This window comes from Acanthopagrus latus, chromosome 8 (assembly GCF_904848185.1).
Source record: "Acanthopagrus latus isolate v.2019 chromosome 8, fAcaLat1.1, whole genome shotgun sequence".
In the NCBI taxonomy this organism is placed as follows: Eukaryota; Metazoa; Chordata; class Actinopteri; order Spariformes; family Sparidae; genus Acanthopagrus; species Acanthopagrus latus.
This window is the reverse complement of record NC_051046.1, coordinates 15615803-15630104: the sequence shown is the minus strand read 5'-3', so window position 1 is coordinate 15630104 and position 14302 is coordinate 15615803. Positions and strand designations below refer to the sequence as shown.

Here is a 14302-nt window from a genome sequence, read left to right as displayed (position 1 = left end):
GGGACTGTTGGTCGGGTCGGTCACCATCCCAAGGCATGGCTATTTGACGAGTTGGGAATGAGACTCAAAAATCAACTTTCCTCACAATTAGCACCTTTGAGGTTATTGTTTTTCAACTTTGGAGATCTCCCGTATATAACCACAGAAGACAGCGAAACACTGTTTTCACAGGCTGAGCAGTACTCATTGTGATGGGGCGGACCTGTGCTTTATATTTGCATTTAAGAGCAAGATGCTACGTATGTGCTAAATTGACCCAAAATCAAAACATCTAACAGAAAAAAAAGTTCTACAATGCTCAGCGCTGCTACAAACATGACAAAAAGAGTGTTTAAATTTAGTGGTCGGGTTTATATTTCTTACTGCGTTGTGCTCTCTGAGTCTTAGTTTACTTCTCTCCTAAAATTAGAGAGCATTGCTGCTCCTTTTCAGTGAACCAATGTTTTAACACTGTTTTTGATCATTTCTGCTAACAATTTCATCCAAAGTTTCGCCAGTGCTCAAACAACAAGTAGGGCATCTGGTCTAGATATGCAACTATTGGTACAGTTACTTTCAACAGTCCCCATTTCACTATAAACAGACCATTACCAAGAAGATATGCAGCTCCTGTTGGCCTCTGTACAGCGCTATCTGATCTGATTTTAAACGATATTGCTGGGTAGCTTTCTGGCAGGGCACAGCAACAAAACTGTGCAACAGAGAGCAGCAGCATGGGGAATCTCACTGTGAGAAACAGTTGCACTGGCAAAACCAGCCAGCCAGTGGTTTTGAGGAACAGGTGATTTACAGTCTTAACCGTTGTTTGACTTTTCACTGGAAGATGACAAAGTGACAATGACAGACTGATGTTTTAAAAAAAAGCTACACACTAAATGCAGGTTATAGAAACCTTGCTCAAGGAGGCTGTGACTATAACTCGCTCAAAAATAAGCTTACAGATCTATTACAACTGTACTTTTTACACAGAATCAGAATTTTTGATCAGGTTTTGAGGCACCTACCCGTTGACTGATTGGTAGATACAGTTGTCAGTGTTTGTACAGAGCAGCAGGGCCCTCCCACCGGTCATGGTGCTAGCAGCTGGCATCCTATACAGCCACACAGAGAGGAACACAGTCAGTTTGTAGAACAGATTTGGATAATGGGGGTGGGTGCATCGTGTGGACGGTGAAAGTCACATGTAAAAATGCCAAAGCAGACCTATATTTCATCTTATAGATCAAACTTAAACTGCAAAAATGTAGACAGTTGAAAATGTTGCAGCCCACGATAAGATGATACGTAAAAATAGGAGGACATATGGACTAACAAATGAGATTTGGGTCAAAAGAAGAGCTGCTTCCCCAGGACTCCCATAGGATACATTTTCAAACTCTAGTGTGTGAATGTAAACTACCAAATAACTCAAACCTCTCATTCCTGTGGCTGGCGGAACTCATTTCTGAACCAAGCAGCCGAGAAGCAGACCTCACAGGTCGCATGGCATCCCCCCAAAACTGGCAAACCCGGCTTGATTAGTAATTGGAGGATACAGCAAAAAAACGAAGCTCTAACAATGCTAAGCCAACAGGCATAAACACACTCTGGGTTCCAGCAGCCATGTGGCATTATGGAAAACTCGCGGAATATACGACGAACTGCACATTCTCATATGATTAAATTCACTTAGGAAAACATCAGTGGCAGCTGGAAGCCAGAGAGCGGCACTCAGTTGAACGTTTTTCGGTTATCACTCAGCGTCTCGTCTTTCTGCGCTTGCCAGAACAGATTTATGGAGGATTTTCAAGACAAGCACTGTGCACACATTTTGTTTTTGCGCTTGAGATTCTCTACGCAAAACTCTCGATTCATTCCAAAACACAACTTCCCTAATGTGCTGAGAGTCTTCCAGCTCGACACATTTGTCTCTGTTCTTTATTACAGACAAGTAGCGCCAAGGCGAGTGTGAGGGGACATGCTCGGCCAGTTTGGGAGTATTACTTGGTCCGTTTGTCAGAGTACAATGGAACCAGATCCAGTTGGAGCCTAGAAAGATCATCCGTATGTAACATCGAATTAGAGCCGCTGGGGCTCAGTGCTCATGGCCTATAAACGCTGGTAAAGGTTGGCATGAAGAAGAAGAGCCTCGCCTCGGTCCAGCACAGATGTGGTTAACATGAGAGAGAAGGAGAGGTCAGGGCCAACTCCTGTTAGCAGGCATTCACATTTGCTCTTAAGTAAATTCACAGAGACACTAATACATGCTTTGCCACCCAGCTGGATACTCACACACTGAACCTCATATTAAAAAAAAAACACCTACACATCCTGCCAAAGTACCCATACTCCAGACCAGCTTATGGATGTGTGTGCAAGTGTGTGACTTCAACCAGATGTGCCGGGATACTTTAGGGTATCCGTAGGCCGTTAAACATTTCCTGAGAACCGACTGGCCCAAACCCCCCCTCCAATCCTCTCCCAATAAACCCGCATTAGCTAAACCCTGACACCTCTCTCCCTCGTCCCGTTACTATGTTGGGAATGTGAGCCCAATTCAGCCGAATTCCAGAAATCGTTGTCCAAACTGGCAGTGAGGCAAGTCAGAAAAAAAGCCACAATTTCGGTAGATTACGTAAAAAAAAAAAAAAAAGAAACGAAAGAAAGAAAAAATGCAGCCAAATGGCTGAACTCTTCCCTGAGCTAACAACATAATTGTCCCTCTGGGTCGAGTGTTTTGGAATGATTCTAGGCTTGTGCTTTTTCTTCTTCCAGATTGAAAGAACAAATGGACACTGTGTAAAAAAGTCGTGGTCTTGTCTCACAAGAAGAAGACTAAAAGTATGATATGTCATCTTTTAGCTTCCAGTTTTTTGCTTGCAGCTCAACTTGCAGCCTTCCTTACTTTGTCTTTAGCCCCCCCCGTTGGCCCAAGTCCTAGCCCCCCAGAGAGAGGAGAAGGAGGAGGAGGAGGAGGAGGAGGAGGAGGAGGAGGGTTTGCGTCAGCCATCCACCGGCCTGTAGGCCCAAATTATTTTCAGCTGTGAGCTGAGCAGAGGTCACATGTTTGAGGGGAAACATCAACCAATTTTTTTTTCCCTTCCTCCCTCTCCTGATTCTTTTCTCCTTACTAAAACCCAACACAGAAATGAAGAACAGAAATCCTGCATGGAAAGAGGGGAAAGGGGGAGGGCAGGGAGGACTATAAAGAATGTATAGAGCCTTCTAGTTTTACAGTATAACTTTTTACTGGGTTGAGGAGGGTGTTACATATCACAGGGGGAGAGGAAAGATGGGAGATATGAAGAGCGAGAAAATCGGAGAGGAGAGGGGGGTTGGGGAGACAAGGGTTGTCAAAACTAAAGAGGAAAGTGGATATTGCAAAGAATAATATAAGTGTACTGTTGCACTGTGAAAACAGTGTAGGCTTTTAGGCTGTCCCACTTCATTATTTGGAGCCCCAAGGCCAAGACAGAAAGTGCTGTTTAGTGGAGATTCTAGCACCTTAAATGGTAATTTGGTATTTTCACACAATTCTGACTAGCTGGACTCGAAACATTTCTCAAACTTGACTCATACATGCAATCAGTCCTTCCCCGCCTGAACCTGACAAGCAGTAGTTCCCTTTGCATCTTGTAAAAGCAGTAAATTTGACAGCATTGCCAGTTTTACAACATTCTGTTACTGAGGAAACCCTTTTCTGGAGCTGCGAAGGCTTTTGTCTCCCACTGCTACTGGCAACTATTGTTAACCCTGACCCCGAGAGCAAGATGGCCACCACAACAATGCAGAGGCTGAGGGAAGCCATCTGCTGAGGCCAATAAAAACATCACGGGAAACTGCAACCCGAAAGACCTCCACCTGCCCCGCCCCCCTCAGCCCTGTGAGGTGTGTCAGGCAGCGGACACTGCAGCAGAGGAAGTGGTATTGTTCATCAGCAGATGGGTGGATGAGTGCGGGGTGGAGAAGATGGCAGCAGAAAGTGTGTTCCAGTCACAATAAATCGCAGCATTTCTGTTAGATAATCAAAGAAATATTTATATTTTTAATTTTGTGTAGTCCCGGTTTTAGATTATTTACCTGATGACCTTAAGATAAAAAAAAAAACTACACACATATATTTTTGTCAGGGAAAGCCCTCAGTACTGGCCTCAGATGAAAAATGGTCAGTGCTTGGGGAACAGAAGACAATCCTAAATGCCTTAGAGCCTTTGCTAGATAGAGATAACAGCAGTCGGGTCAGAGGCAGGGCATCAGAGCCGAGCATCAGTTGCATAACAAACTCAGCAGGAGATTTTTATCAGCGGGTGGACACTGGGTATCAGGCCGTGGACAGATTCTTATAAACATGCACTCACATATACAACTGAGACAGGGATGTTGTTGTTTGTTTAGACTTAATGACTGAAGTATGATAGTCATGAGAGACAACCTTGGTATTTTTTACTACAAGTAAGGTAAACTTTTGACTTGAGATTGGCACTGGAGCATTTCTGGACCCTTTAGTTCTTGCTGTACTTTGTCAGCGAACGGTCTGGGGTAAGTGATGAGCGATTTGACCATTTTAGACTGTGATCAGATCTCAGATCTCAGAAGTGTCCATGATCTGCTTTGCGGGTCAATCATGGCAATTGTGGAATTTAATGTCCTCTTACTTCCGTTCCCAAACTTTACACGGCATCTTTGATAACCAGATCTGCAAAGTACGAACAAAACAATACAGTTATGAAGCCAACTAGTTCGCTTCATGTAGCTTTTCCATAGCAACATCAAAGATGAGGAGCTTGTGCCAAAAGACAACTTTGTGTTTTAGCAATGGGAGAAATGAATTGGCTATTTTATGTCAGGCTATAGACTACAGGGCAGTTAAAAACTGGGAAAAAAAAGATTGTTTTGTAAGAGTTAGGATTATGAATAACTGTTTAAAACTGCCACAATTGGAGGCATTCATAGTGTTGTGCTCGTTTGCACCCATCCAAAGAGAAGGTAAAGCTGTGTAAAGAACATTTAGGTTGGGATGATTAGTGTAACTGTCCGACCTCACATTGAAGGACCCTATACTTTTCTCATTGGCTCAGAGCCCTGGGTGCTCAGAGGTTATGTCAGGTCTGCACATTGGCATACAACTCCACACATATGGCACCCTGTGTGAACGTTGGTCTGGCGACATAATTTGTAAATCAATCTCTGATTCACAAATACGTGGCACACTTGTACTCAATATGTTAGTCAGCACACAGATTACTCAGCGGCCCACACATTCTTTTCATAAAAGGACTTGGACTCTTCCTTGATTCATCCTGAGCTGTTTTTTTTGTTGGATTCGCTGAGGTAGGTCGAAGAATCAGCCAAGTGGAAATGTGATGACACACTCGCGCACATGATTTTCCACGTTGAGCTTGCCCTCAAACTGTGAAGTCGGTTATAACACTCTTCACGGCGCAGTGTGTTTTAAGCGTAGACCTTATCAACTCAGAAAGTGACACTATCGCTGTCAGTCAGCCATCTTGGTTTTGTAGCTTTGTTGTTGAGTTTTTTGTGCTCGTCGAGCCTCAGATATAATCTCCAGGTGTTAACTTTGTGATAATCGGGCGATGTTTCGCTGCTGGGATTGAATCAACTCCATCACACTTATATGCAGGTGATGCCGTCATTTTTTTTCGAAGGTTACTTTATCGGGCCTCTGAGCTGATGTCAGTGATCTGTTGGCTGCTGCTTCATGCTCTGGAGGCCCACCTCTCCCCAACAGCTGCTTCTCATAAAGATTTCATCCTCTCCTCTATCCCTCTGTCCCTCCATCCCTCTGTCCAACCCCGCAGACACAGCTAACACCATGACATCATCATCCCCTCACTCGTTCTTCCCCAAACTGCTCTTTTTTCTCTCTGTCATTTCAAAACACCTAAAAAGGGCACAGTCTCCCAGGCTGCATTCAACGGTTATCAGGATATAGAGTCACACAAAACAAGCAACCAAAAAGAGGCAGCGCGTATGAACCACTTGTCGTCCTTATGAGTGAGGTTTTTACATAAAACTGGGCGAGGGAGAGAACACGATAGCTCAAAATGGGACTTATATACTGTAAAGGAAAAAAAAAAAAAAAGGATTTGTTTTCTCTTTTTTTTCTGCACCCACGCTGAGTCGAGGACCCTATCCCCTGCAAGATGTGGCTCATGGCAGCGTGTGCCAAAGCCTCGCCTGCAATCAATTTAACGCACCACCGCACATTTAGCCAGCTCTTTCTGGCAAACTTGGCTGCTTTTTTCCTCCCTGTCCTTCACCCTTTTATATTTCTCCCTTTCATTCCCGCTCAGTCTTGGAGTTTGCAGGGACAAAAGTAAGATGGAGGAGGGAGAGAAGAATAGGAGTGGAGGACGGAGGGGGACTGATTTTTTTTTTTTTTTTTTTTTTTAGTCCTTACCCTCTCGTTCTCTTTCACACCGAGCAGTACCAAGTCTTACCTGCTTCTGCAGATAATTCATATACAGTCAAGTTGTTTCAAGCGCTGCAGGGGTTGCCGGATCTGACATGAAGTGCTTGGTTTGAGCCATATGTGGGTTTCACAATGACTGACATGCTGCCTTGACCTGCAAAGCTTTGACAGGGTTTTGCCTGGTTCCTGAAGAAGTAGAAAAGGAAGGGTTGATGGTGAAGGACAGGGGGGAGGGAAGGAGAGGGTCGGGCAAATAAACAATGGAATTTTATCTGGGCTCGGCAGTCTCCCTCTCTCTTTTTCTCTCTCTGTTTCTGTCTCTGTGTCCTGTTCAGGGCCCCTGCTGCTTTCCCAAGCTAATTTCATAGCAGGGCCTTGGACATGAGCCAAACAGGCCAACTCCATGCCTGTATCTCTGCTTGTATCTGCCCATGCATTGTGACTGACAGCCAGAAAGTACGCTACAAGCCGAAAAAGCCGACCCAGATATCGGATTCAATTATTTGCTGCACGGTGTGTTTACTTCTCTCTCATCTTCATCTCTTTATCTCTCAGTTGTCTCATTCTGTCACAGGCATTACTGTTCCATCAGCTGGCTTTCCTTAACTTTCCTTCTGTATCCAACCGCAGACCACAGGGATCTGTGAGGTATGATGAGTAAAGATACCTATCGGCCTTGAGGGGTTGGATGGCTTGTACGTGCACATACAGCTCTTGTTCAAGTCATCCGGCTGCCCAGTGTCCTGTCCTACAGACCCATTGATTGCCCTCCAGCCCCGCTGTGCTGTGTCCTCTTGCCCTTCCACCTCCCCCCCTGCTCCCTCCATTGTTAGGAGAGGATGGACGTGAGACAGTATTGAAACTGTGTTAGCCGCAGAACCAGACAGGAACTGACGGGGGATACCACAAACAATTAATTTCTCCATGCATGCTTTTTTGCTTATCAATGCACTCTAAAAATATGGCACAAGTTTCCATTGTTGTATTTTCAACTCCACACATGTAGCATTTCTTGTTATTGTGGTTGTTGTTTATAGAGGAGACTCCTGACGGCCTGAGTGCCTACAGTCAATCCCGCTGAGAGCTGGAGAAGAATAGGCCAAAACATTACCTCAGAAAATGTATAAACAAACCCTAATTATAATCGGGACCACAGAGAAAGCCAATATAGATGTAATTATGGTGCACAGGCACAACCAAGGGACAGACTGTGACACCATTACGAGGCCTCTTATGCATGTAATGAATAGTTATGTTCTTGTTTGTGCCCGCAAACAGACAGGAAGTGTGATGTGACCTGCAGGAAGCTGGTGCAAGTCCGACCTCTCGTGTCTTCCTGAAATGAAGTCACCGGCCTTTTTGCAGACTTGCAGAATTCTCCCCCCGTACAGTAAGAGCTTGAGTTCATTGTTGATAGATGGGACAGCTCTGACTACCGCAAGGTCACAATGGCAGAAAAGGGAAGGAAAGCTCCAGGCGAACTCAGCAAAATCCTTCCTTAAAGTCCTTCTCTCGCTCGCTCCACCTGTCAGAGTTTACAAATGACCATCCCGTAAGAGTCGAACCGCAAGCTTTCCCTCTGGAGTTTGTGGCTTCCATTCCACACTCCCCTGACTGCAAACGGCGCGGCTTGCCGGCTAACGATGCACTAAAGTCTTCAAAGATAAGCCCTGCTAGAAATAGAAGTTTGGGGGGGGTCTTTGACACCACTGGTCTGATAAAAAAGTAAAAAAAAAAAAAAACAAGTGGATAATTGAAAAAGATTTGTGAAAGTGTAGCAGGGATTTGTTTTGTTTTGTTTTTTAAACCTGGACCGACCTGGTGGAAAATTGGAAAATAAATGAGTTCTTCCATCTCAACAGTGGCTTTTAACCTAATGCCAACAAACACAGAGAGGCCTTAACTAGCTCAAGGAAGAGAAGGGAAGCCTCTCTCTCCCACAGAAGAAGACGAGATCATACCAATGAGGAGAGAAAAAGACCTAGAGGAGGAGGAGGACTTCGCTTCCCTTCCACAGCCATGTCAGTCCCTCTTCTTCACAGACAGAAAGCTCCCATCAGCAGAGCTCCTGACTCATCCCCAGTCTGCTCCCAATTGCTCTGCTGGCTCCACAGACTGGTGCTCATGCCAACCTGTTCTACACATCTCTCATTTTGGCCTACAAAACCCCACCAAACACTGCTTCTGTCAGATCTAAGAATCCACATTTGGTTCTTTAGCCAAAATGGTAAGATTTAGTGACACCAAAGGTCTTTGTAGGATATTTCAAATGAATGCTCCTACTCCCAGCTTCTTTAATGGCCATAACCTTCAAATTATGACGCTTTACCAACACTAGCATCTGCTTTGCACGTGTCAGGCTCTGCTGTCATGCTAGCTGTAATATGTCATTTGCAAATTCATATTATATTTTTATGTCATTAAAGCTGTTAAGCTGTCATGGTTTGGTAAGCGTTCAGGAAGAACAGCTACTTGGTTGGGGTAAGTAAAACATCCTAGGGTTAAAAACAACTAATGTACATCACATAACGTACAACATGTAATTTACAAATGGTCACCAACCTACGTTACATAGATTAGGTAAAGGTGTTTCCATCTCAGCATAAACTTCAGCATAAAAATATCAATATATACTGGAAGGATTGGCACCAAATATTCTACATCTATTGGTCCCAGATAGTTTATTCTAATGACTTTGGCAAGCCCTGCCATCTCCTGTGGTTTTTGAGTTAAATTCATCCACCATGAAATCTATCACAAACATTCATGTTTCCTTTCGGATCAATTTTAATTACATTTGTGATCCCTCAGATTTAGCGCTTAGTTGAAACCGTCAGCATGCCCACACACTAAGCTAAGATGCTGAAATTAGAAATAGCATGTCAATCAAACAAAAGCATCCTCTTTGTCATTGTGAGCATGTTAGCATGGTGACCTTAGCTCAAATCACTGCCGTGGCTTAGCACAACGTCATAGCAACTAGTTGGAGACTTTGAGTCAGAGATATGTTTCCATCCATTCATGTGGGGCAATATTAAAAATCTCACAGGTCTGCTGTCCCTTTAAATATTTCTGTTTTCACATCCTTTCCTCCCAAAATCATGGCCTCATCCGGCCCTGAGACACAAGATGTTTCGGTGTAGATGCACCTGTGGTTGGAGACCCGTGGCTGCAGCCAGCATAAATCATCACTGACAGAGTAAGTAAGGCCATTGACAGGAAAGCTCTCCAAACAAAAGAATCCATGGAGCTCTCCCTGGCAAGGCGCCTCGCTGTTTGGCAGGCGGTGATGATTTTCAATGGATGAGGTCATTCATGAACAGCCACAGGTAATATGCCAGGTGATAAACACACACACCTACTGTCATCTGCAACCGCAGCTGTACTCTGTTTCACCATGCCCTTAAATACAGACAGCAGACGTGGCATACACCTCAGAGAATGTCTCTGCTGTTAACAACACCCAAAGGGCCTGGATTTTGCACACTCATCAAGACGTGTCACTGGATACACCATCATTCATAAGGAGAGAAAAGATTGCCTGCAGCGAGCAGTATTTACAGCTATCTGATATTACATTGTGCTGACACACAATGTGGGAAGCTTAATGATAAAACCTTTCCTCTGTAAAACAGGCTCAGCCACAGTGAATGTGCAGCCCTGAGCGGACCTACATATTCTTTCAACAATAACCTGGCTTCCTCAGCACACTAACATTATTCTCTGGGCTCCAGATCAAATTTCTCCTCCAAGCCGCAGTCTCTGAGCTGAGCTCTGATGCCAAAATCCTCTCCTTCTCCTTCTCCTTCCTGTTTTATCCCCCCCTTCACATTTTAAGGGTTCCGCTTGAGAATTCCCACCATCTCCCCCGTCCCATCCCTGCTCCCCTGCTCCTCTGCATGCCTGCACAGAAACAGATTTTTATAATTCGCCCGCCGATCCCCGGGGGAGCCGCGCAAGGCGAGAGCTTGGGAAAGTGCTCTTCCGGAGTGTAAACTCGAGAGTCAGAGTCAGAGCCGAAGTTTTTGACCTCCACACACCCCGTGACCGACAACTGTGAGCCTCAGCCAAGACCGCCAGTGGACAAAACACTGAGTGAAATGAAGACGGGTGTTTAGCACCGCCAAAGGAAGCCAAACCAAACTGATCTGAAGGGTGTGCGTTTTCATCGTCATCTCCCAAGGAACCCCAGAACAAATTGTACTCAACACATGGCAAATATGCTTTGTAGTCGGAATATCAGGCAGTTAGCAAAGACTAAATCGGAGCAACTGCAACATGCTTGAGGAACAATGAGTGTAATGCAGTGCATTAGATTTGTTTGTTTCTTATTTGCATTCCAAATATTTATTTCTATTCATCGTCTGTTGCTATTTTTGTACAACCCTGGTTCCAAAAAAGTTGGGACTTGCTCTGACACCTTGTGAGGTGAGTTGCTACAGTTGTTGCCTCATCTGTCATAATCAGTGAAATATTCAGCCATGACTTTCAAATTAAATTCCAGTTGGCGGTTCCTCTAAATAAGCTCCTTTTTTTCCCAACTCTTATTCATGATTTCACTGTCCTCTTCTTGCAACAACTCACATCTTGCAAGATTTCAGAGTGAGACTTCTCTACGAGCGACACTTGTGCTTCTGGTCACAAAAAGGATCTTTTAATTCAACAGAAAGTTTGGAATGGTTTTGGCAATGTTGTCAGACACTGAATAAAAACGTAAGCCTGCAACTTTGACAGTCAGAGTTGCCCCACAGGATCACGCTGCGGCCATTGCAGCCATTCTACTGGACTGGTTACAAACCTTTTGATGAGTATGAATGATTTCAACACTAAATATCAGACCCAGGTTCAAAAATACAAGAATTCTCCTTAAATGTTCAAACTGAATAACTATCATTTTTCTATTGACTCATTCTGAATTTGATGCCTGCAACACGCAAGTTTGAGGAATCACAGTGTCCCAGCTTGGAATCAGTTTAAGTTTAATCAAACATTTAGTTTCAGTTTCCTTAAAATCAAATGCCTGGAACAAGTCACCTTTAAAAACCTGTTGATCTAATTGATTAACTATAGCAGCCTTATATAAGAACTGCTATGCAATATAACAAGGTGACAAAATAATTTCTACAAAAACCGATAGTTTAGCTCACTGCTGTCTAAACTTAATGTCTCAACAGAACTAAAAATGTCTGATTGACACCAACAGACACTGTATAGCAGTACAATAAAGGATGATGTTACTGTAATCACCATTAGACTGGAGACAGACAAAGATATAACTACCACTTTCCCTGCTCTAGAACTTAACAAGACAGTGTTTAGATATGATTTGGTATGATCAAAGCCCCTGTGTGTCTGCTATGTGTCTGGAGTATCTACTCATTAAGTTGTTACACTTGGATGAACCCCCAGACATTGTTTTCATTCTCATTATAGAGTAGATCCCTTAATTGACAGGTAAACAAAATTCTTGCCATTCTCAGCCATGGCTGCAAGAGAAGAGAAGAGAAGAGAAGAGAAGAGAAGAGAAGAGAAGAGAAGAGAAGAGAAGAGAAGAGAAGAGAAGAGAAGAGAAGAGAAGAGAAGAGAAGAGAAGATTTCAAGGTCATTGCTCTTGCAGTTTTTCCATCTCAGATATTACACACACACACGTGCTGCACATAACTGATCTAACAAAGCGTGCTCTAACCCTTTTCCCATTTTGCTTGGAATGCTCATTATGACATGGCAACTCGGGCCCGAATCAACGAGCTGTGCAGCGACATCAGAGTCACACTTTGAACCCAGATGGACAAATTCCATTCCAGACGGCATTTCTTTGTTCAAGCGGGGGTTGTTAAGCAAATGGTGAATGCACGTTCATGTGCAAGTATCCATGTGTTTTGGTCTATATTTCTGTCTACGTGCCTGTTTTCCTGCATGTGACTGTGTGTGTTCTTGAGTGTGTGTGTGTGTGTGTGTGTGTGTGTGTGTGTGTGTGTGTGTGTGTGTGTGTGCTCAGGCCTATGCCACCGCCACATGCTGCCAGTGGGCACGGGCTGCAATAAGCCAAACCAGGCTGGAAACACTGAGCTTTTACATGCTGTTCATCAGCACGTCACCAGCATCGGTTTGCTGGGATGATTCTCCGAGCCCACACTGAACACCCTTGCCATCAAAGTTTAGCTGCCGTCTTTGCCCCCCTCTCTCCAGACTGAACTCTGCTAGAGACTCATGTTCTGTAGTGTAGTCTGTGTAAACAAAACAGCAGGATGGGGATTTGGCCTGCCATATCTTGTTAAATCTCCTAATTGGGAGTTGCAGCAACTGGTTTCTCTCAACCCCGAAGTCTGATGTCTTTTGAATACAGCTCAAGACAGTCAGCAGAGTGAAACTGCCAGACAGAGCAACAGCTTGCAAGCGACCGGCTGTGAGAGAAAGACCGTGCATATACATATGTGTGTGTGTGTGTGTGTGTCAGAGTTAAGGGTGCATCTAATGAAAAAAGCCTGGTCAGCTGCCAACTGGATAAACGTCTCCAGTGCAGTGTGATGGAATGCATTATCCATGCATGAATGCATGTATGTGTGTTGGTTTAAGTCTTACAAGGACATCGTTACGGGTGTCTAGGATGGTATGCATTATCCATGCATCTGAGTATGTGTGTGAGGAGGGGGGTTGTTTCTGATCAAACCCATTGCCATCTAGCAACATCACAGACAATACCCCCCCACGCACACCATATCTTTGAACCGAGAGATATTCTTTCACCGTCACCACAGGACACATTCTTCCCGAGCACGTCACTGTGGCAACAACAGCAGCAGCTCGGGGACGGCAGGAGATTGGCCCGGTGGGGTCTTTAAGTTGCAGGCCGCCCTGCAGAGTGCCCGTCAAAGGCCAGTTCCTGTAAGAGGAGGGGTGCACGGGCTGTAACCTCCTAAAGCCCTGCTGTCACATCTCTCAGAGCACAGAACAATAGAGAGGACAGATGTCACTGACTGCATCCAAACACACAAACACACCCCTGAGGAAAACGCAAACAACTGAAGTGAAACTATGACAAATCGTGAAGGTTAATACAATACATGTATGAAGAGATGGGTTGTCAAAAATATCGAAATATATTCAGAATTCAACGTATCGTGAGCCATATTATAAAGTAACTCTGTGATTATCAACCTTATTCTTGATATCTAAAACTCTTTCAATACTCATTTCCTGTACTACTGATACATCAGTAGCAGCTGCACTTTCTCAGTCTCCCTTCTTTCCAACAGTGAGTTGCCACATGCATATTATTTTGAAATGCTTATCTGAAGAGAAAAAAATTATACTGTTCACTTCTACTAGCCGAGGAAAGAAAAGTCACTTCTTATTGTTATGTTACAGCCTTTTGTTTCAGTCTGTTTTTCTCAAAGGTGCTGAAAATGGTATCAACTATTGACATTTTTATGAAGAAAGACATTCCAGTATTGTGACAATACCAATGAAAATGTATGTGTTTGTAGACACATAGGCTACATATTCATGCTCGTTATGCCCTCGCACACAAATATATATATGCACACACATCTAATGTGCATGTTTGTAAAAAGTGAGTGTAAAACTTGTCTATATGTGTGTCTAACAGGTATCTAATAGTTAACTTCCTTCCAATTTGAGCCCATAGTGTCAACGTGACGCTAAACACCGTCTTCCTGGATAAATCTGCACTCTAGTGACTCACACCAATCATCAAGACTGATTTCACCACTTCAGCATGCCTCCAAGAAGAAAGTAATAAGCTGACTCAGTTGTGAGAGATGACAGGCTTGTCACGACACTAAACATCTGGCTTTCAGGTTTTCAGGAATTTTCTCTGTTTTCCCCTTTCAAAGCATGCATATTAATGAAAAAAATCCATTAACCTTC

At 44.0% G+C, this 14302-nt stretch overlaps 1 protein-coding gene across 1 annotated transcript in view; it reads right to left on the bottom strand.

Moving 5' to 3' along the window:
* Positions 1-14302, bottom strand: part of si:dkey-82f1.1 (DENN domain-containing protein 2A) — a 35703-nt gene that overhangs the window by 17832 nt on the left and 3569 nt on the right. The window contains exon 2 of the mRNA XM_037107996.1: positions 1005-1091. Coding sequence (XP_036963891.1) covers positions 1005-1090 — 86 coding nt within the window. The 5' untranslated portion in view covers position 1091. The remainder of the gene's footprint in view (positions 1-1004; positions 1092-14302) is intronic.